The following is a 24,346-nucleotide window of genomic DNA, read 5'->3' as shown; positions in this document are numbered from 1 at the left end:
AATACTGGTCTTTACCTTTAAGGGCTGAGGTTGACTTTGCCTTTCCAGTGCTACAGCATTAAAAGGAATTCAGGTCGCTGAAGCTCATAGATTTATATCCTGAACATGTCAAATGTACCACTTAAACATATTTTCATAGATGATACAAAAATGTCCCCACATCACTTAATCACATAATACTGGACACTACTAGTTGCAGGACATATTTGTGTCCAGCTATTGTTATGCATGCTGAGTAATAAAGGAGCAAACGTAAATATACTGGACCTCAGTAGGGACATTAAAGGCTACATCATCATCTGTTTTATTAGAATTTGTATTTTTTCTTTAATGCTAAAAAGAAAAGAAAAAAAAAAAGATTCTTGTTGTTGTTAAAACCTGCATTGTAAGTAATGGTCACTGAACCGATTGATCAATGGCTGCACTAAAATTCATATTAAAATTTCTCTTTTATGATTAAACAAAGTATTTTGGACATCTATCCTCAACATCAAGCTAGGGATGAGCAAAATATAAATCAAAATTTTAACTTAAGGGTCCTGCTTCTGCACCCTGTTTCTGTATGTCCAGCTAATGTCCCGAGTAGAGTTTAATATAATATGGAGAAATATAACTCTATAATGCTGTCTATTAATTATCACATTTCTAAAGAAGAAACATTTCTCTGTAGTATTGTTTGATTTAATAAAGGTAATACAACGTTTTGGTATGGGGTCATGAATTTGGTTCAAATGAACATAATGGAAACATGTGGGATCCTACAATATTCAGTGATCGTTGTCGCGGTTGAAATCGAGTCCAAATTATGAAATTGTAAATAATAAACTATTTATGTTGTATAGCTCCCTCTCAAGGTCAATATAGCAATTAAGCTGTAAAACAATGTTTCTTGACTGAAATTGACCAATAAGCTATTTCCGTTTGGAAATTATATATCACAACTGCATGTTCTGAGATGTTCATGGTCGCAGCTACCATTGTACAGGGCTATTTGAAATTCATCAAGCAGAAGTGTTTCAGGAGCTAAATTTTCTAGTGCTTATGAAACATTCACAGGGGCATCCAAATATATCAAAATTGTAGAGAATCGCTATCCACCCAATTTTCAAAATTTCCCAAAACTTTGTATTACCTTTAAAGGGATCGTTTAACAATGTTAAATCTGAGATACACGTTCCTACATGTTACCAGTGTCTGTGATATGGTGTAATATTGAAGCCCTAACTGCATGCACAACTACATATACCGTAACATTTTCTTTGGAAAGACCCATTAATTTCAAAAAATTGTTCATAATTACAGACGTCCATAATTCTAAGTAACATTTAGTATTGTGGGTAGGGTCAGTTGTCAAAGCTCAGTATGGCAGATTCAAAACCCTTTGCAACATTAGGTAAGCTAAGAAAAGCCACTTTTCACACTTTTGGATGGCATAGATCAACACCCCCGTGCCATTTATCAGCGTACCACCCAAACTTGAGGTTGTCTGGATCAGACTACAGCCACACTGATTACCCCGCACTGTATCATCTATCTTTGTGGCGTTGGTGTATATTACCCCCCGAATCATCCAGATAGTAGCATTCTGCATTCAACACTTGATTAACTCTACGGATGAGAATTTTGCGAGATGAGAATTTTGCGAGATATCAATTAAGACACAGGAATAATCATACTTGAGATGTTAACCGATTAGATTTGACGCAACTTATCAATAGTCATAGACTGAAACAAGTTGTTAACAAGGCAACACAAAAAGATGCCATTTTGGATAAGATCACCAACTTACACCTGCACTACTCCCCTGTTCAACTAATATTGCCTTTAGGACGTAGTGACCACAATGGAGTAATATGGCATCCAAAAGCCAACCAAGTAAGACACAGAAATCAAACTTGTCGCAAAACCATCAAACTAATGCGAGATTCGGACGTAAGATGCTTTGGTGACTGGATCGTCCATCATGACTGGTCTTCAGTATATAATGCAAATGGAGCAAACGCAAAGTGTGAAGCTTTCTACAGTGATCTCAACTCAGTGAACAACCTTTATTTCCCTTCCAAGTGAATTAAGGTACATCGTAAAGATAAGCCATGGGTCACATTAAAAGTCAAAGAGTTGATCCATGAAAGGAGCTCCCCACTTTGTGATGTCATCAATGAATCCTTGCTCGAAGGAGTAGTCCATATGCAGTGGAAGAAGTCAACTGTCTGTCCAGTCCCCAAGGAATCTCCACTAGCTATTGACAAACTTCGACCTATTGGTGGGTGTTCGGTGACATTGTCAAGGAATCGACAAGCAGCAGTTTGGCAACCGACAAGGTGTCTCCACTATCCACTACCTTGTTGGCCTTGCACAGTAATGCAGACAAGCCACAGACTGTGTCAACTATGGTGATAACTGACTTCACCAAGGCATTTGATTTAGTGAACCACAACATTGCTGTTAGCAAGCTTCACCTAATGGGTGCCCGTCCAGCACTCCTCCCATGGATTTGCAGCTTTTTACACCAAAGGGTACAGGTGACGAGATACCACGGTGTTCTGTCAACATCCTTGATGCCTAGTGGAGGTATGCCACAGGGTAAATCCAGCAAAGTGCAAAGTGATGCAAGTATTGTTTTCATGAGCGGCCATCCCCTTTCCACGCATTGAGCTGTGTAACAATGTTCTTGAAGAAGTCAAGGAGTTGAAATTGCTTGGGGTTATTATCCAGGCTAACCTCTGGTGGAATAGTCATGTGAATGAAATCATCAAGAAAGCGTTGTGGAAATTCTATTTGATTAGTAGAATCTCAAGATGAAGCTCATGCAAGCAGGGGCTTTGGCTTTAACTGCTTCACAGGATCTAGCTCAATGAAATCTACTATCACCATACGCTTTCCATCACTCACAATGACTATGCATATTGAGCGCAACAAACCGGGCATACATAATCAATACCTTCCCCTGGTGCCTCACTGATTGAGACACAGTACAGATGCAGCCAGCGACCACAAACATCGCACTGCACCCATTTAGGTCGGGTGCTGGTAGGTTGTTTCTTTGAAAGGGCCATCAGACACTCAACCATGTCACAGGTTTTCCGCTGGTCAGGTGGGGGCACAGCGTTGGTGGTCAGTTTATTCTGGACATAAACCCTCATGTCTTTGGCATATTTCCCAACGCTTCGAGGATCAATCCCTCTTGTAATGGCAAGAGCATTCTGCAGCAAAATAAATTGAAAAAAAGAATAAGAAACTAAATGGAACTTCGACTGCGCGCAGTCGAAAATGATGCCTCCATCATAGAGCAATTTTACACACCAAAACAGAAGAATTTTTTTCAAATTCAATTTCAATTGTAATCCATTAACAGGTTCTCAGAATATCGTGATTACAAGCAATTTCTCATATACATATATGACCCTTTGATCTTTGACCTCATGACCCTAAAATCTACTCAGTTCATTGGCTCTGCAAGATGTCCTGAGTTAAATAGTAATCCATCTGTCAGTTCTAATGAGAATGCGTTCACTAGCTATTTTTGCGCACATAATGAGCCCATGACCTTTGACCTTATGAGCCAAGAATCTAATCAGTTCATTGGCTCTGCAAGATACATAAATGATCTAAGTTTGGCAGGAATCCATCAATCAGTTCTTGTGATAACGCGATCACAAGCTATTTTTGCATATATAATGAGCCATGTGACCTTTGACCTTCTGACCCCAAAATCTAATCACTTCAAGATACATACATGACTTAAGTTTGGCAGTAATCCATCAATCTTTTCTTGAGATAACGCGATCACGAGAATGGGACGTAGGCCTACAGACGGACAACCAGAAAACATAATGCCTCCGGCTAGTTTGTAGCAGAGGCATAAAACTAGTGACATAATCAATAAGAATTTGGGCCAGCAAAAGAATCCTCTTATATTGGGTACCTTGGTTTATCAGAACTCTTTATAACAAGGTTCCACTGTACTAAACTGCAAAATAGAGACCTAGCAGTGCCCATTTGGCAACTAGAAAGTGGATCTTGGCCTTTATGCATGTATACATATAAGTCCCCGTGGGGGTGAGGGGAATGATGTCCTCCATCAAACACCTTAAGACCACATCTCCTAATTATTATGTAAACAGCATGAAACAATCCATAGAATAAAACTGATGGGTTATTCTTACCAACATGACAAATGCCCCACAGGAATGTCCATCTTCTTGCCTGGCAGACTGGAGATTGCCAACCTTCCATGACGTTCCAGCTAGGTCTCCAATTTTCTCTGATCTGCATGCCATGTAGGCTCTTGAATAAAATTTGAAATTACAAAACATCTTAATATTTCATAGCATACTCCTTGATTTGAAATTTACAATATGTGCATTAATATAAAATTAAATTAATTGTCATGAAGGGCAGACAAAAATTATTGCCCAGGTAACAAGTAGCATTTAAACAAAACAATATATATTATTATATTTGCACAATTAAACAAATTTACTTACAAAGATCTTAAAACATATTTGAACGGTATAAGTGCCACTTGATTTCAATTAACATGTTTGCTGTTTTACTAGTAGTAGTATTAATTAATGATCAATGGAAGCTTGGGGTTGATCTAGTTTCTTATAAAAGCTCATTGCAACATATATGGCAGCTCATAGAGCGCAATCATTCAGAATACAGAGTGAAATAAAACAATTGATTTTGTCCTAATAAAATGTTGGATAGACTTGCTGCATTAATACAAATTTAAAAAAACATCAAGCAGTTATAGCCCAATTCTAGCGCCATGGTATATAGTAACAAAAAATGAAGGGGGATGCAAATGAGGGTTAGTCTGAGCTACTCCTTCAACTATTCTTAACTCAATTCAACTTGGTGAAAAAGGTATGTTTATGAAATATGCTCAACTCAATGTGACACTATCATACATCAATAGTGGTCTAGGAGTCCTTGCCTGAAGAGAAAACATTATTGTATATACTGCATTTATTCTAATAAAAGATTCCTCACTTGAACTTCTTTATGCAGTTGATGGATGTGTTGGGATTGGTTGGTAGGGAGTCCAGAACCGAAACTTCTCCTCTCTGCACATCAGCTGCCAAGAGTACCCAGTGACTCTTATTAACGTTGAATGGCAGAAAGATCCATTTGTACTTTTGCATGTTCACCTATAGATGACAGTATACAGATATATGTGTGAGCTAGCAACACTACCCATTGGGAACTCCATTAGACCCCCTTCTCTTAAGGACAATTTCTACAAATTTTGGTGAATATATTTAAGTGTTTAAAGTGGGATTGCACTACGGTACTTGTTGCTAGTACTAATGCCTTCTATAGCTCACAATTTCTAAAAGGTCCAGTTGTTCCCCTTTGTGCCCCCCCCCCCTGCCACATGTTGATAAGATACAAAATTGGGAAGACATTTCCTCAAATATTGTCTGAACATTTGATGTAAACTTTGGACACATACATGCATACATTCCTGTAGCCATGACAACCATGAAATAAAATGCATGTTTTTCATACTTTTTTACTTGATTTTAACTAACCTGTCAATATTACATTGAATGAAGCTGCATCTTGGTATTTTATTTTTAGGAATTACTAGTTTATTATGTTTCATTAAAAATGTTTCATTCTTCTTTTTTTTCTTTTCTTTAAATAGCTGCGACACAGCCATAAAATACAATAAAACTTTATTATATTGAAGAAAAAAGAAAAAAAACCTTTGAATTACTAGTTTATTATGTTTCATTCAAAATGTTTCATTCTTCTTTTTTTCTTTTCTTTAAATAGCTGCGACCAAGCCATAAAATACAATAAAACTTTATTATATTGAAGAAAAAAAAAAAAAAAACCTTTGAGGTCCAACTTTTTCTCTAGATTGATTTAATTATTATATCTTGCATCAAAGTTCAAACATTGACGATTTGTATTGATACTCACAACAGAACAATATACATCTTTCTGTATTGAGAAATATCATAAATATAATTTTATTACATATTGATAAGTCAATGATATAGGGTATCTTTGATAGGATTTTGAACCTAAAATGAAAAGATAGGACCACTAAAGAGTAGTCCTCATCTACACACCCTCTCCAATTTCAAGAAAATCCATGGGTAGAAGCTCTTTGGCATAATAATAAACCTCTTCAAATTTTTTGAGCGAGTGGACGCTTAGCTTTGGAATGAGCAGTGAATATAGATTAAACAATTGAGAGAACCTCGCTACTAATCAAGCTTCAAATAAAATAAAATAAATTTATTAACTTCTCATTTCAAAACTATTGGTCCCTTTGTTCTAAAATTTAAAGAGGGTTATTATCATGCCTAAGAGATTCTACCCATTGAATTTCATCGATATTTGGGAGGGTATGCAAATGACGGCTAGTACCTTTAAAAGTCATCAAAAATGTGAATGTTTGCGGCGTGTACATGCAGCTACAGTTTGTGTACCAATTCTTGATGATTGGCTCAATACTATAGAAATGTCATTGACCCCCTGGGTCTGGGAAAGCTATAATAGCTTAAGCCCCAGTCCCATATAAAGCCGGACGAGCACGGACGAGCACGGACCACTCCGGACCATCCCGGACCATGGTCTGGGGTGATCCGGGATGGTCCGGGATGTTTTGTCAAAAAAAGCGTGATGCTTTTAAGCTACAGTCCCATATACGTCCCGGACCGTCCCGGACCATCCCGGACTCCATCCGGGGTGATCCGGGATTCGGTCCGTGTTGACACCGTGTTGGCACCGGGGTGGTCCTGGATGGTCCTGGATGGTCCTGGGCGGTCAATAACTCACTCCCGGACTGCCACGGATCAACACGGACCGCCCCGGCGCCACTACGGATGACCCCGGACCCAGCACGGTGGCTACACGGATCACCCCGGATCAAACTATTGTCCCGGACCGTCCCGGACCACCCCGGCAGTTTTTGACCGTCAAAAACATCCGGGGTCGACTCCCGGACCGCCCAGGACCATCCAGGACCATCCAGGACCATCCAGGACCATCCAGGACCACCCCGGTGCCAACACGGTGTCAACACGGACCGAATCCCGGATCACCCCGGATGGGGTCCGGGATGGTCCGGGACGGTCCGGGACGTATATGGGACTGTAGCTTTAGGCTCCTTGGGCTATAGACCTTTGAGACTTACATTCAGAATCATTTGTCTGGCTGATGTACGTAGCTCATATCAACTTTTCAATGATGGGATCATATTTTTATTGTTGTGTTTATTTTTTAAATATTTTGTTTGCAAACTGATGTCTGGATTTGGCCTACTCCTAACTTCTAGTTAGTAGGTACTGATAATTAAGCTAATATTGATAACCACATCATTTTACAGTTTCAAGCAAGTTAATCTAGACAACAATGAAACATTACCTTCTTGAAGAGCCATGTCTGATACATAGCTCTCTGCCAGTGTACTGCAGCATACGAAGGGATTGGGAAGATGTGGTCACTCCTGTTGACATTAATTTCCTTCGACAGCAGTGCCATAAAGGAATTGAGAATCTGAAAATGGCATAAGGTAAAGTGGTTATTACAACAAATAGGAAAAACATGTTCCTGATATTAATGAAAATGTCCATAAATTAGATTTTTTTCCTTTTTCGGAGGGGGGGAGGGGGGCTATTTTGGTGTCTCACTAAATTCTGTTGAATAATTAAAAAAAAATCGAGAACTATCAAGGAGCAAAGAAGACAGCATTAAATCTTTATAATTAGAATAAAAATACATTAATTTGCTAATTTACTAATTAAAGAATTACCAAAAAAGAGAGAAATCTGTAATCAACCATTTTCAAAGTTACTGAAAGAATGATATCTCTGTCTTGTCATGGTACAATTGCAATATAATTATCATTTATATAATTGCAAAACAGTCAGAGAAATACCCTCCGACTTCTAACTATAATATGGCCAACCAATATGTCATAACATCTTTGATGTAAGATCAATAAATTGAGAAGTGACATGCATCTCACTCCTGCTACACAGATGAGACAATACATATGATTTCCACCTTCCCCAAGAAATGTGATTGACAAAACTGTACAGAAATCTAAAATATATGAAAATGTTACAATAAACCATTTATACTCATTGAAATGCAAATCATGCTCAACATTTCTTTCTTCATTGAGCCTTCAGCATTATATTGATTACAAATGATACAAATGCATATTTGGTTATAGTAAGATAATAATAACATCTTTTGATAGATAAATTACCTTGTCATTTATCCAATTAGGGAACTGCAAGGACTTGAAATCTCTAATCTCAAGGGTCTCCCCGCATACTGAATAACGATTGTCGTCATTTAGTGAAGGAAGCGGTTGAATCTTGAGCCCCTCCAATTCAGGAATTATGATGCCTGCAACATAAACATGATTGATGTCATAATTTCTATACAGTACTTTGGAAAGTGAAATGATAAATATATATTTATAGAACAGATTCTATCAAGAGGTTGTCAATTACATTATAATATAATGTCATAATACGACTTTCTTTAGCTCGTTACACTATTGACCTTCTCCAGTATGCATCATCTGCATACTGGTATACTTTTCGTAAAGAAAAGGGGATACAGAATGTGTATTTACAAGAAGGAAAGCAACTTCAGGCAGGGCTTGTAAATATAGCCCATAGTACTGTTTTGTGTATGTCACCATTTAAGCCTTATGTGTTTTAAAATCTCTCTTCATTGAACATGTTGTCAGGAAGTGCACATATCCTGTATCCAGTAACATTACTGAACATTACTGAATAACAATATGACGTTCTATTCCTTATTCCTTTTTCCTTCAGTAAAATGACACGAAAGGTGTAAATGCAAGTACAAGAATTTAAAAAAAAAAAGTAATCAATGAGAAAGCCAATTCAATTAACTGTAGCTCTTCCCCAAATTTGCTGCTGTTTACATACCGGTACCCTCTTTGCAGATATGATTAGCAATTTTAAAAGACAAATAATTTACTTGTTGTGTGCTTTCTGCCACCTGCAAACTTCTTTCTGCTGCACTCTTTCAATGTGGCTTGTCGGAGCCTCCCTTTGTTGCCTTTGGGTAAAGTAAAAGTTATACAAGGGGAAAGAATTGCATGTTAAACTACATAGTCACTTTTGTAAAACCAAGAACTGTATAATATAACCTAAAGTAAAATCATTCCTGATAGGTTTATAAGTTTTACTACAATGCTGAAGTCAACGTTTATGATATGAAGCATAATGCTAAGTGATACAAATCTCCCGACTAATATAGAAAGAAAATAATTGTATTTTTAAAGTCAAAGTCAGTCGGGACAGCACGTTTGAACAATCATCCTTTGAAACCACTGCCTAAAACCCTTGCTATAGTGTTTGTTAAATAATATCCCCATTCACATCATTATACAGTGTAGTACGGTGAAATAGTGCCATCAAAGTTTTGGTGATCCTTAACACTTTATTTATTTATTTATTTATTTATTTATTTCTGATATTTAGACAGGGTGACTCATTATCACCAATAATGGTGGTCTTCCACGAGGCCCTGTTAAACATAATGGGGTATATTATAGTTTAACAAATATATATATAATAATAATATTAACAACAAAATCTTGAACATAAATTCATAACAGCAATAAACAATAAGTAAGAACATGTTTAAACATATACACAAAGTATTTGGTATCCTCGTAATCAAAGAATGGTTTGCTTGTTTTGTTTTGCTTTGCTTTTCGTTCAAGAAAACATTGTTGCATAATTATAATATTTTAATTTAACATTACAGCATAGACAGTAATTAGTTTTTAATCCTATGAAAAGTAACTATTAGCAAGGCAAGTATTAGCCTAGACCTAAAAAAAAAAGGCAACATATACTTTGAGAGTTCAATTGTTATATACATATTTACAACAACAAAATATATTACAGGATAGTAAATTAATGGATAATAATAAGAAAAATGAATGCATGCAATGTAGTTTAGCAATTTAATGTACACTCCTAAATAACATTAAAAATACAAATATATTTATAGCTGATAACGCATGATATGAAATCATTCTTTAGAGAAGCTATTTCTTACGTGTTTGTATCGTCTCTGGTGCATTGCAAGTGCCACCGCTGTCTTTGGCTGCAGCCTGTTCTGAAGAAGCTGCTGTAAGGACAGACACAAAGCGGGAAACTATGAACAAAGAGATCTTTTTATTATGTAATTTCAAAAACAAACCTTGACACAGTTTAAACTTAAATGGTTTTCACTGCAATGTAGAGATGAAAAGAAAATATTAGTATAAAATCTCTTGACCTTTTCTCACCTGGCTTTGGCTTGTGTGCATCATGGCTGGAGTTGGCTCCTTGTAAAAAGTAAGATGAATCACATACAAGAAAATGTTTAGTAAACAAATGTTATTCTTTAATTTCAAAACTTACAAAACCACATTCATGATATAGTGGAATTGAAAGCAATTTTTCTTTATTGGTGTCAAAGGGTAATAGCAACAAACTATTCTGTCTTGTAATTATACGTAAATGACATTTAGTAGAACATTTATGAAGGTTGATATTTGATACAATTAATATGGAGAATCCATAGATTTTTATTTTCATGTTATGTCACTATGCTCTACACCACTTTCTAATAGTAACGGTGGCAAAATGTCTTTGTTGCTATTTTGTTTTATTTAGCTGGGGGTTGGGCAACACCAATGGGAAGAGTGTAGACTGGGGTTGGTTTGATGGCTGGGAATGAAAGGCTTATAACCCTTTCTGCATCATTGTGTAAATATTAATAATTACTGCATGACTTCAACAAAATAAGAAGCTTAACATTGAATGGCCTTTTCTTACCACATAGGGGTACATCTGATGCTTTGAATGGAGGTTCTTGTCCCGTCGGATGAGCAGCATCTGGCAAAGGGAATAAAGAATACATGTTCATGTCAACCTTAAAGCACAAAGCCTACAGATTTACAACTCCACTAAGGCATTAAAATCTTTATCTTTAAAAAAAATTGTGAAAAGAATGTTTGTTTATATTGCTCGATCAATACCAGTAGACATTTTTTTCCTGATAATTTGGGTTTTGTATTTTGTAAATCCCCATTTATTTAATGTTAGACAATGATCGCTCATGCAATTTTTATTTAACGTTTACTTGTTATAGCCTACACTTACGTGTCCTCTCTTTTTTGTACTTTCTTTTGTATTATTTTTTCCCCTTTTAATAAAATTCTGCAATGTAATGTTTGTAAGTTTTTGCTCATTAACGATGATAGCATAAATGTAAATGCTTAATAATGAGTGTTTCAAGAAGAAGAAAAAAATCTGCAGGATCACAACATTGATTGACTCTTTCTTACCACACAGGGGTTCATCTGATGCTTTGATTGGAGGTTCTTGTCCTGTTGGATCAGCAGCATCTGGCAAAGAAACATAAGTGCACATATCACTATGGAGGTACCATGTCGTGCAAATACTGTTGGCATCCAGCATATGTCAGCAACTTTTTGTTGTTGTTAATACTGCAATGAAATCCATGTCTCTGAATATAAATGAGTGAGAAAACACATTAATTCTGAAAAGACTGGTAGTTGAAAGGTTCTCTAAAGTAAAATATTTGTAAAAAGGTAGTATAGTCCTTTTCAGGCAAAATCAAATTCTATTTAACTTTGTAGGAAAATCGAGTTAGTAGTGACCTAGTATACAAATGATACAAGGAAAACATTGCAAATTTCAGCCATCATTTTGTCTATATGTTTTCATGAATCCTATAATGTCTCATTTTCAAGGATTATCCTGTAAAAAAATTAATATAGCATTATGAAACTTACGTGTTTGTATCGTCTCTGGTGCATTGCAAGTGCCACCGCTGTCTTTGGCTGCAGCCTGTTCTGAAGAAGCTGCTGTAAGGACAGACAGAGAGAGGAAGTTCTGTTTGTTTAAAGTAGCCCTTACATTTTCATAATTTTAGCAAACAAATTCGTTTTCACTGGCTGCCTGCCGTAGCAAAAGGCAGAATTGATAAAAGACTTAACTCCGTTTCGTTGACAATCAGCCAAGCATGAAGTCTTTCGTAACAGCTGATTGTCAACGAAACAGAGTTAAGTCTTTTGTTATTTTTGTTTGCTGATATGGCAGGCAGCCAGTGAAAACGAATTCGTTTAATCAAATTATGGAAATGCAAGCACTACTTTAAACAAACAGAACTTTGTTATTCCTAGCTCATTTTTCCTGATTGAGGTGTCATATGAAAGGGCAGAAATTCAACTTTCTAGAAATGTGATTTTCTGTTAGAAATTCAGATATCGTCCACCAAATGACTTTTTGTTTTCCTCTCTTCAAATTGATTTTAATCACTCATGCGTGAAATATGCATTATTATGAGTTGCATCAAATGAAAGAGGAGGACCTCAGCTTTCCAAATATGTGTCATTTATCAATTATAATTGTGATTAAGTTATGATAAAACACCGATAATTCTCGGTTTCGTTTTATCAGGGACGCACTGTATAACAACCGTTGATACTGCTGCTATGCCAGTGGTTAAATATCTTGCCTCTATTGACAAGACTCTGACTTACCATTTGGAAGATCAAAAGTTCCATCTATAATGGTGTTCTTGGGGTTCTTGGGGTTCTTGGGGTTCTTGGGGACTGTGACCTTCTGTCTCTTGCGTCTCGACGGAAGAGTTGTCACCTCTCCAGCCTTTCTTTTGTCTCTCTTGTGAATTCTTGGTGTAGGTGTAACCACAAGGCCCTCATCACTTGGCAATGATTGCCTCGTAGTTTCAATGATGGCCTGCAGCTTATCACTCATTTCAGTCAGAGCCTCCCCATCATTGCATAGGTATGTGAGATCTCTAAGCAAGCAGATCTTCTCACGGCAACGGACTGCCAGTCGTTTGAGTGGTGTTCCTCTGATTGGCAACAAGATGTCATTAGTTGCACAATCAGAGGGATCATCAGTCGGGATATCCACTCCAGTCTCCTCTACTGAAGTGACTTTGACAAATTTGCCAATGTCATCATCAAGAGTGTAGAATGGAGAATGGATGAAGGATGCTGGCAGACTCTCCCACTTCAAACCCTGATGAGTCAGGACAGCAAATACATGTTTACATGGCAGCTTCGATCTCAGGAAATCTCGGCACTGGCAGTGCAGTCTAGGAGACAGGCAAACAATGTAAATCTGCTCTCCCCTTGCTGCCTCACTCTTCACCTGTAATATTCATGAACAACAGGAAAACTAAGTGTAAGAGCTCATACAACATGAGGAAAAACAGCTCAGATTCAATGCTTTTGTCTTGGTGCTGTTTACTTGGAAAGACATATTTGTATTTATATGGATCTTCTTAGGGATTTAAATCACACCAGGGGGGGTGTTTCATAAAGTTGGACTTAACAATTATGGAAAGCCGCATCTATGAAAATGTTATGTAAAAGTTATTTTAAAAGGCATGAAATATTGATTCAAATCATTCATATTTTCCTATTATCAAGGAGATTTCATGTTCTTGATGTGGAGTTTATAAGAAGTCTAAAATACTTGAATCTACGCTTTTGAATATATTTTATTTTAAGGCTACAAATGGCTCTCCATGATTTTTAACTCCAACTTAGTGTTAAGTTCGACTTATAAATCTTTGTGAAACACCCCCCAGGCCTGCATGAACCAGATATTTTCCTACTCGAATCAAATGAAATATCTGACTGTTGTCAGTCCACGATGTTTTGCTCACCTCGAAATTGTCTTGCGATATCTTTGAGACATCTGAAGCACAAATAGACATCGAAAACTCCAAGCGAGCCAGGCAATGCTTAATGAAAGGAGGGGGTCTATCATGAAGATAAGCCGGTACCGCTTCCTTGTACATCCTTCCATACTTGCTGCAGGCTTTTGCATTCGCCATGATGTACCTATAACATAGGCGCCGGAAGTGGGGGGGGGGAGACACTTTGCAAATTATTTTGTAGATAATCTGATTATGAAAATCTGACAAAAGTAATGGACAACCCCCCCAAAAAAAATAATAATAATAATAATAATGTAATAAAAAAATAAAAAAATAAAAAAAAATAATAATAATAATGCGTCTCACCACTTTGTTTTTGAAACATAAAAAACCCATTTTTTAAAATCTTATACTGTCATCAGATATGAAATGTTAAATTAATTGTTTTCAAAATAATCATGTTCAGTACTTACTGTCTCATCTTGCTTGGAAGGTAGTCATTTACAAGAGCAGTCAACATTCCAGAGAGAGAGAGGGTGTTTCGCTCTGCCAGGTATTTGTGTTTGAAGGCGTTATTCTGGCTTTCTAGGCCATTGTTTGTGTGGGCTTTGAGAGCATCAGAATGCCTATACGCCCATACCCATCGCTAAATAATGAATAAAAAGTACAAATAAAAAACAATGGGCATAAATGGGAGACAACGATTAATGTAAAGGTATTTTCTCTTCATTATGGTTCATTCAATGCTAATGTGCACATCCATTACATCACAAAGTATTTATTCAGACATTAACATTAAATTAAATGCATTTTAATAATGTATGAATGAGCAATTTAACATTATGTGCATGAATTATTTCCAAAATAGTCCATGAAATTGAAATCTTGACAAAGACATGAAAGCTCTGGGATTGCTGCCTCTCAGTTGGGTCATGTATTGTGTAATTACCTTGTGGTGAGGAAGCCATGTTCTCTCTATCCATTGCTGCAGTTTCTTGTTGGTCCATTGAGGTGATAGTCGCAAGGTCTGCAAAGCCTTTTTGTACTCAGATTCTGTGGATGCATGTGCTACGGCACGAAGTAGACTTAAGACTGCTCCCTTGGAAGATGACACCCCATGGTCGACTCTGCTGGTCCAGCGTATCCACGCCTGCTCTCTGTGGAAATCACACAGGTATGTGTCGGCATCTGGAATACAGTGACAAACAGTCAAAAGTAGGAGAAATGTGATCATATTTAGAAGTCCCTGATAAAACCCTGGCAGCTGCATTCTGAGCATGTTGATCGTTTGTCAAGATTGCGTGAAGTAGTATTGAAAAGAAGAGCATTAATTGCCAATATATCAAGATAAAACAAATGCATGTATAAGCATAGCAGCAGACTTATGGTCAAGGACTTTTCGAATGCTATTAACATTATGGATGTTATAATACACTGATTGACAGATCTTCTTCGATCATGTGGGCATCCATGCACATGTTCTCGTCAAATATAACACCAAGATTTCGAACTGATGGAATAGCCCGAATCGTGGAGTTACCTATCTGTATATTACGGTCCTTGATCAAATGATGTTGCGACTTAGAAGTAGTTATAAGCATAATAACATATCATCTGCATTGGGGGAGTAGGAGACAAGAGAGAAACATGGTGGAAAAGAGGTTGATTGAATGATTGACAGATCAGAAGAACAGCTAGGGAGAGACAGAAAGAGAGACAGGGAGTGAGAGGATAGCAGGTTGATTGATTTCTCGTTCAGGAGAGAGAGAAAGAAAGATAAAAGGGGGAAGGGGCGAGGATGATTAAAATATTTTATGATTGACAGATCAGGAGACACAGAGAAAGAAATAGGGAGGGGAGCGAGGGAGAGAAAGAATAAGAGAAGGGAAAGTGAGGGAGACATAAGGAGAGAGAGGCATCCATCACACAGAAAATCAATCAAAGCAATCATATATACATCTTTGTTTTGCATGCAATGTGATATATGCTCACCAGGAAAGACGTCTTCAATGGCTGAAATCTCTCGCTCACAGAAATCTGTGAGGAAACAATCTGGATTCCAGCTTACACCATCTGCAGCCATCCAATCCTTGATTGTCTGAAGCCCTCTTCTTATGGCTGCCCTTGATTCAGTGTCTACTATAAATTCCCCCACCACAGAATATCCGACATTTGTCTTGACAGCCAAGAAAAATATTGGCAAGGCATACTTGGTGGTTCTATATGTGGCATCAAGGAAACATGCGTTTCCATATCTATTGAGGGAAACAAACAAAACAAAAATCTTACTTTTGTTCACATTAATTAGAGAATTGGTTATCTTTTTCTTTATTTGCAAGTTTGATTTACTAAAAAGACAGAAATAACTAAATGAGAAACAAACTATGGCTTGTATAGTATTGTAAAGAGTATACAAATAATTTTAAGTATAATGAATTGTATGCATGGTGCCCCAACTAAATTGAAACAGCATAACTTCTTTGACACTTATTTTTTCTTTATAAACACTTTGTGAAGTAATCTATGTCTGACATTTCAAAAGAAATTGGGTTATCTTTCCAGACATACACCAGGGTTTAATAATCAGTCTGAATTATTAGTTTTCATCATTGCTAAATTATGACCAACATTATTTCTGTCCAACTAGGAGCTATCCAAGAACATTCAATAGACATCAAATACCAGAAATTATATAAATTCCCTATCCCTTCAGGCATTCACTTCATATTATCTCAAATACCTGTGCAACAAATGACGCTGGAATTTAGTCTGGTGGCAAAAAAAGAAATTTGCATCTGAGGACGATGAAGGGATGATGTCAGTGCTTGAAGCTAGGGTTAGGAGAAAGTTGTCCTCAGGGCTCTGATTTTGCCACTCACCAACTAGCTGATGGACATTGTCTTGGTCAAGTTTGGAATACCTACATTTTACAAATAAAAAAATTTGACTTTTGACCCCAGAATATCATGAAGGCCAATACAAGGCACCTACCAATCAAGTTTGGTTACAAACGGATGCAGGGTTGGAAAGTCATCAACCCTACTAGACTCTTGCAGGTAAAACTTCACTTTGACCCTCATGTGACCTTTGATCTACTTACGTGACCTTCACTATGAAAGGATAATTAAAACCTGGAAATAAATTGGATGTAATGGAATCAGATGAATGGGAGGAACATTAAATGGTATCCTTTTAAGAGAATAATCAGACAATAATTACGAAATAAATTTTCCAGGTGAACTTGATGAATAAACATGAATATTTTTGAAATTGCAGCATGTGCAGGTAAGCATCTGACTGGCATTGTATATATTATTTTACTTCTTCATACTTTGTGTCCATTACAAATACAATTTCTTTCTAGATTCCAGACTATATGGTTTGTAGATAGTAAACATACACAAGATATTATTATTTATTATATCTTTTAATAATTGAGAAATTGCATTTTTTTTTAAATAATTCTGGTTCAATTCTTATGGCAACAGCTTGCCCATGAAATCATCATCAGCTGGAAGAATAATGTTGACCCTCTATTCATACCTTTCCAGATTACATCCTCCGCATATGTTGGCTTAGTTATTGCCAACATTTTTGCAGTACTTCTTGTAAATCATTTGCTTCTATTTAACAAACAACATAATTCTAGGATGGAATTATATTTAAGCATGGATAATTGCCCTGCATGGTTTTCATGGTAATGGTAAAGAATATGTAGGTGGGATATGCTAAATATATTATATTAAACTGATCCATCAAGTTTGTGAAAATTTTGCCAAATTAGCTCCTTTGTACCTTCTTGTTTGGTTTTAATATGGTAAAAGAATAATGAAATGGGTTTTTACTTTTCAAATATCTCCCTACTTGTTTAAGATACATTTTAAATCTTTAATAGACTGTAGACGCTCTTCATCAGAGTAAAAAGTATTTGAATTCGAGGACTAAAATCTCCATAGTAATTGAACGATCAGGATAAAATCAGACATTGATTTACTCTTTTCTCACTAGGAAAGAACTATTCCTATGCAAATCTCACTCTCTTTCTCAAGAAATTTCCAATTATATTGGTATATGTTTGAAGTGCCCGACACAAATTTTGGGAGAAATACTAATTTAATGGATCACTTTAAGTTTGGATGTTGGTGATATAATAAAAATTAACCAAACTAATAAGTGGTTTGAATAATATAGTGCCTAATATCATAGATCTCTAAGCTTATAATTATGTTTGCATAAAGTAGTATGTTTGGTCCTTTTGCATAGTATGTTCCTGTTTGCAAACTAGTTCTCTCCATGTACAAAAATATCTGGTGAATCTAGGTCTGAAAAGGACAAAAAGGTGCAAACTGAAAAGCATGCTATGCAACAAGATATAATACAAACTATTTTTCAAGGATAACCTTGCAATTGCTGAAAAATTATGTCATTTTCATGCAGGGTTTTGCATTTTTGTACCATTTATTGAGTTTACAAAACATGAAGTTGCAAGGCAGGTTAAGCTAACCACTAATAAGAACAGCATAACATTACAAGCTTTTAGAAAAGGCAATAATAAGCAAGCTTTTTTTATACAGAATATGTCATACTCAAATAAAACGGCAAGAATTATAAGCAATCAAAGAGAAAAAAATGTGCACATCAATCATGAAACATGAAACCAGGAACCAGGATAGAAGGTAAATAGAAAAGTAATCAAATAGGTCTACATTGATATGGAAAATGAGAAAAAATATATACAGGATTTACATAAGAATTAAAGTGCACTATCAAGAACACATACACACGTGTGAGATTGACTTGTTCATGTACATGAGAAGTTGAGAACCTTTCTTCACTCTATGACTAAGTGTTTAAGACATAAAATTTATAGCAGAGGAAAAGGCAGAAATACAAGATATACAGTGTAGATCAGATTGAAAAGAAAGATGATATGTTCACTTCAGAAACTTTATAGTTAATCCGGAGATCTTGATATCATGAAAATGTGAAAGCGTGAATTATAGTGATTAGTTCTTCCAGTGCCCTCTAGAAAGCCAAAATTATGCAAGAATAATACTTACTGTGATGAAACCAATTTTACTTACGTTAGTGTTGATTTGTGTCATATCAATCCTGTTTATGTTTTTTTAAAGAAAATATCATTTAAATGTGTAATGATTATAGAAGTACTGGACAAAGTGTAGTTTGGTAACAGAATCTGGTAAAATACCAGTGGTGTCACTTCACATTGGCTGTGTGTACAAAATAATAAAAATTCACAATTTTGCAAAAACAAGGGGGTAATTTTTGCTTTTGCAGAATTGTAAGCACATTTAACATGTTCACTTCAAGATTCTGAAGTCCCTATAGACTTTGTACATAGCCCACCCAGTTTCCTTAAGCAACAGGTTAAAAGGGTTTAAAGACTATATTTATGCATTATACTGCTTTAGTGTTTTAGAGTTAAACAAAATAGTGATGAGTTACTTTGCCTATTTCAATACAAATTTAGAATTAAAAGAAACAAAAACACATTATATGTTTTTTAATAACCTTAACAAAGTCAAAGTCAGGAAACGGCAAAAAAGTTAATGTTGAGGCCTGAAATAATATTACTAAATATATATCACTACTTTGTGTAGGGTAGTGTAATCAAGTCTTACTTAATGTTGTTTATATATATATATATATATATATATATATATATATATATATATATATATATATATACAAAATATTATACATCTTTAAAAATGAACTTGAAAATCACCTACAATCAGTTAATTTTTCCCCTTTTTTCAAACAAAGTTTCATAATGATCCGTCGGATCTTAAAATAAAAACGAGTCAGAGACAGACAGACAACCCAGAAACATAATGCCTCAGGTCACTTCGTTGGTGGAGGCCGAAAAATACAATGCAAGATGAAGTTATTTAATAATATGCAACTATTTTCAAATTTTATGTTCTTCCATCCATGAGATATAGAAATTTACCTCAACCGCATCTTTGCTGTGTAGATATGTTTACCCATAGTCTCATCTGATGGGTAGTATCCTGCATTTGTGAGAGGTGGTCTAGTTGCTGCTTCAGGGAACAGAACAGTTTCCACATGGACCTTCAGATGCCTTCGCATCTCCCCCACACTGCTCACTCCATGGGCAACCAATTCATCCAGTTTTGCTGACACCTGTTTGTTGATGGGCTTCATGAAGCCTGTCACCTAAGATCAAGAAAAAATACCATTCACAGACATAGATTATGAATATATAGATGGATCAATTATGATATGTTTTTTTAATCATGAATGGGATCATTACAATCATACTTAATTACCAACATTAAAAACCTACCTCTCCAAGACTGTGGACATTTTTGTGATCTTCATCACTAGGAAGCTGAATATAAATCCGCTTCTCTATCTGGAGGGTATCACCTCTTGCCATGGCCTCTTTCACTCTCTGGCTTGCTCTTTTCTGCTGATAGGTGGTAGAAGCCTGCATAGAAAAATGTAGACATACAAATATAATTACATGTGATAAGTCCATTATAACCAAAATATCTTCATCAGCAAGAAAAGGGACAAAACCAAACATGTTGTATTAAACACATCTTATACTTAGGGACTTGTATACCTGCATGCTGGTAGCAAAGTCCCTTTCAGGCCATTTTGAAGGCCCAACATGCTTTACAAATTAATACATAGATGTCACAATCCTCTCTTACCATCTGAAAATACATGATTTCACTTGCCTGAACAGCTATATTATACAAAATTGTGTTACACTCATGGCTTGATGGACGTAAGATTGCACATTTTCCTCCTAAAATAGACATCCTACCTGAGCCTTATCCCAATAACAAAGGACTTTTGACTTAGGCTCACCTAACTGTAACACAATAAGCTTTCATTTTGTTGGTGTTAATTTCCTTCTAAATGTGTTATTTTACAATTTCTTCTATGTTTCTTGTACTATTAACAATTAGTTCAGTGATAAGTGACAATGTCAGTGATATGTATACTTAATTAAACATGTGGCTACCTTAAAATCCATGATGCATGCTACTTCCCTCATGTGGAGTTTGGCTGGACATCCCATCTTCTTTGATGACTGCATTTTCTTGTTTTTCTTTTTGCAGGATGGATGATCTTGCTGTAGGTAAACAAACAGAAGAAGGAATAATTTATAGGTTAGCAGAATAACTCGGGACTTGCGCATTGACTTTGTACTCTCTAAATTTCATACCTGACAACACAGGCTGAAAAGTCATATCTTCTTTGATTAAATTTTTCTTTTGAAGTCTTTGTTTAATTTACGATAGGTTAATGTAATAATTACGGTATGCTTTGGAATCATTCATTTGTATTTTTATATAATATAATATATGAAGTACTAGTTCACTAATGTGTTAGTTCGTTCTCCTAGTTTCCTTACTCGCCTGACACCCACTAAGCCTATGTATCACTTCCTTTACCATGTTTTCTTAACTTCTATATACCGGTCAACCTATATAATTAAAAAAAAATCTTGTCAGCTTGCTACTACATGTTCTCATATTTTGTTCTTTTCTCAGTTTTATACTCCATGGTTTCAGTTTCCTTACTTGACATTTTATGCAATAGTTTTTAAGCCAGAGTTAATTCCTCATTTTTAAGCTCAGTATCGTGTCATGAACTAGTACATCATACTTCATTTTCTCCTTGTGCTTTATTTTTGTTAGTTGTTTGGTTTATCAGGTTGTGGTTTATGAAATGTTTTACATTTTATTTAAACATTCATGCTATATTTTGCAGGTCTTTTGGCTGCACCAGTTGGTCAGGAAGAGGGACCATTACGATTACAGTGATTAAGTTTGCTTTCCTCTTCCCTGGCAGCCAACTGATGCACTCAGAGGACCGCCAGTGAGATTGTGCATTTATAATTGACATTCCTTTAATTTTTGTCTACTCATACTTACATTGTTATATTTTGTGTGAATTGCCAAATAAATAATAATAATAATAATAGTAATAATAAAACTATTTACAAACTATGTGGATCTTCAACTGCATACGTGCAGTTAAAGGTCAACAATGATACCTCAACCATTGCACAATTTTTATGTCAGCTAGGCCCAAATTGATAATTCAGTAAGTTCAGTTTATATGATAAATTGTCAACCAGATCTTAAAGGACTTAGTAACATTGTCCAAATCCTATAAATTTGAATTTCTGAACCCCCCCCCCCCCCTGGCTAAGGGCCTGGAATTACTCCTAGAATGAATGCTTATAAAAAAAATATCAACATTCATGGTAGGCCATAAACACTGCAAATGAAACCACCTGACATACAACATATTTCAATTTATGTTCCCTTTCCCAAAACCAATTTTGATCACTCATCAACAAAGCTGTAATGGAAAAAATGTAAACGCGTGGAAGAAGGGGTATAGCTAGTGGTTTTGTTTAATTTAAAGAGAAGGTTCATTGATTTAAAAAACTAACTTTAATGTCATCATTGCAAAGGGGACACTTTGATTGGCCAAGGTTATCAAAAGCCAGTGCTTGGAAACATTCGAAGTAATGATTATTAACAATTACAAAATGCTTAGATACAGCCCCGACATAGCACCTGAAAAGCTCCCTGGTCGCTGCTGAGATATGACGTCACATGTTGAACATGATGTGCACAAGCAGACGATGTCCCATGACATCTCACACAATTTCAGTGCCTGTTTTGTTATCTTTTCTTCAGTTATTTCTCTTACTTCAATACCTTCAGGCAAAATGTTTAATCTATTGCCTCACTCTTAACCCTGTGCATGGTATTATTTTGATGAAAAAATGCAAGGATTAAAAAAAAAAAGGAATCCGTCGCTTGTAAACAAAATAAGATGCCATTGTATTTTCAGCTGCATACACCGCGGCAGGTTCGGCGTTTCAAGAGGGAACAATAATGACGTCCAGCTATCATTCCGGAGGTTTTTTAATTTGAAAGTGTGGTTTCTTTGATCGTTCATTAACCCATATCCTGTGTATTTACAAACAAAAGAATTTAGTTATCAGAATGGGGGTCATATCCCTTTTTGAATGGTGTAAAATTCCATCACATTTATATACACTAAACTCATTATAATTTGAGAAATATAAGCATTGCAATATGTTCATTCTTTATGGGATGTCGTCTGCTTGGGCAGGGTTGATTCATATTGTGACGGCATGAAAACTTTTTTTTTCCGGCGAATCTCTCGCATATCCCAGATGCTATGGAGGTTGTTTTATTTGTATTTTTATAAACCATCCGATATGTAGTTGACCTAAAACTTTCATAATAGTCATCTTATAGCTTACCAGTTTCTAGTAATACGCTATTTGCCGTATTTGTGATTTTCTATGAACCCGCACTTTAACATTTTGGATAAACGTATCTAGATCTAGACTATATCTACAGCTACAGATGGGACCTCAAGTCATGGAATAATTTGCATTAATTAAAAAAGGATGATTGATGTAGTCATGATTCAACTGCATGTAAACAGACACGCAGTCGAGGGGCTCAGTCCATCTGAACAAGATTCATTGTTATGTTACCTTATGTTGTCTTTTTTCCTCCTCTACTGCTTTCTTGATCCTGGCTGCATGCTTGTCTCGCCCAAACATACATGAATACTCCCATCGACCTCGCAGAAAGAAAGGTGTACCATCACCTTCAATGATGGAATCAGAAAATCTGATCTTTTGTTTGGGTCCTAATCATGCATGGGGGAAAAAAAAGGGCATTGATTGAAGTTTGTTTTAGTGAACACTCAACATGAATGCCTGCGTCCCAAAAAAAGATGTTGGAAAGGGTATCATTTTCATTTATATTAGATCTATAGACTACAGCATCGTCGATTCAACATTTCAGCACTTATAGTCAAGACTAGTATTAAAATAAAATTCTTATGGAGGGTAATTTTTAGGTGCATTTTGCACTATTGAGGGTAACGTGAGTAGGCTTTCAAAGCCAAAGGCAGCATTCCATATTGCTACTGATCGAGATCTAGACCTAGATTCTAGATGATTTTAAACAAACAAGGCAGTTAAGAATTTAAGGTAAGATGACTCACCTTCTGGAAAGGAATTATGCCTCTCCGACACAAACGTCAGAGAGGAAAAAACCTCGAAGTGTTTTTTTACTTCACACGCTTCCTCAAATGTTGAGACCCATCCAAGAGCAGGAGCTCGTTCAGACACAGGGTGCCAGATGTCGGTCCACGGCCTAGGGCGAGGGGGTAGAGGCGAAGGAGGGGAAGGAGGCGGAGGAGGGTCGGGTACATCATCCTCATTACTACTCATCCTCATTGAGTCGGGAGAGGACATTTTGCTGCTGCTGATGTCAGATGATGATGATGATATTATATAGCTAAACAGCTTAACTAGATCTAAGCCTAGATCTAGTAAAGTAGGTCTAGGTATACCGCTACAGTATCGTATGCAACATACACGATATCAGCACAGTACATGCCCATATCCTGATCATGATGTATACGGCGCGCGCTAGCGCTAGCTCATATATTTATATGCGGCTCTGCAAAATTAAAATTGGCGCGACGGCTGACGTCACGATATGAATATTCAGTATAGACCTGCAGGTGTGCTCCAAACGACGCACCCTAT

At 36.2% G+C, this 24,346-nt stretch overlaps 1 protein-coding gene across 4 annotated transcripts; it reads right to left on the bottom strand.

Annotated features, from left to right (window-relative positions):
* Positions 1-1,128: 1,128 nt before the first annotated feature.
* On the bottom strand, positions 1,129-24,328 carry LOC105436417. Of its 4 annotated transcripts, none has more exons than XM_030993338.1 (22): positions 23,797-24,328; positions 23,279-23,436; positions 20,750-20,860; positions 20,060-20,203; positions 19,703-19,929; positions 16,469-16,648; positions 15,721-15,983; positions 14,678-14,916; positions 14,202-14,374; positions 13,735-13,912; positions 12,578-13,214; positions 11,828-11,899; positions 11,357-11,416; positions 10,845-10,904; positions 10,313-10,351; positions 10,081-10,152; positions 8,989-9,069; positions 8,240-8,382; positions 7,390-7,521; positions 4,999-5,156; positions 4,167-4,287; positions 1,129-3,203 (listed from the first exon to the last, which is right to left on the bottom strand). In XM_030993338.1, the coding sequence occupies exons 1-22, from the start codon at positions 24,047-24,049 to the stop codon at positions 2,898-2,900; spliced, it is 3,807 nt and encodes a 1,268-aa protein (XP_030849198.1). In that variant the 5' UTR covers positions 24,050-24,328; the 3' UTR covers positions 1,129-2,897. The 4 variants fall into 4 exon arrangements, with proteins under 4 accessions (XP_030849198.1, XP_030849212.1, XP_030849205.1 ...); XM_030993352.1 differs by having other exon boundaries at positions 10,081-10,149; XM_030993345.1 differs by having other exon boundaries at positions 11,828-11,896.
* Positions 24,329-24,346: the final 18 nt, after the last annotated feature.

Source organism: Strongylocentrotus purpuratus, unplaced genomic scaffold (genome assembly GCF_000002235.5).
Source record: "Strongylocentrotus purpuratus isolate Spur 01 unplaced genomic scaffold, Spur_5.0 spur5_contig_848, whole genome shotgun sequence".
NCBI classification, from domain to species: domain Eukaryota; kingdom Metazoa; phylum Echinodermata; class Echinoidea; order Camarodonta; family Strongylocentrotidae; genus Strongylocentrotus; species Strongylocentrotus purpuratus.
Note: the sequence above shows the minus strand (reverse complement) of the source record. Positions and strands in the feature narration are given on the sequence as shown.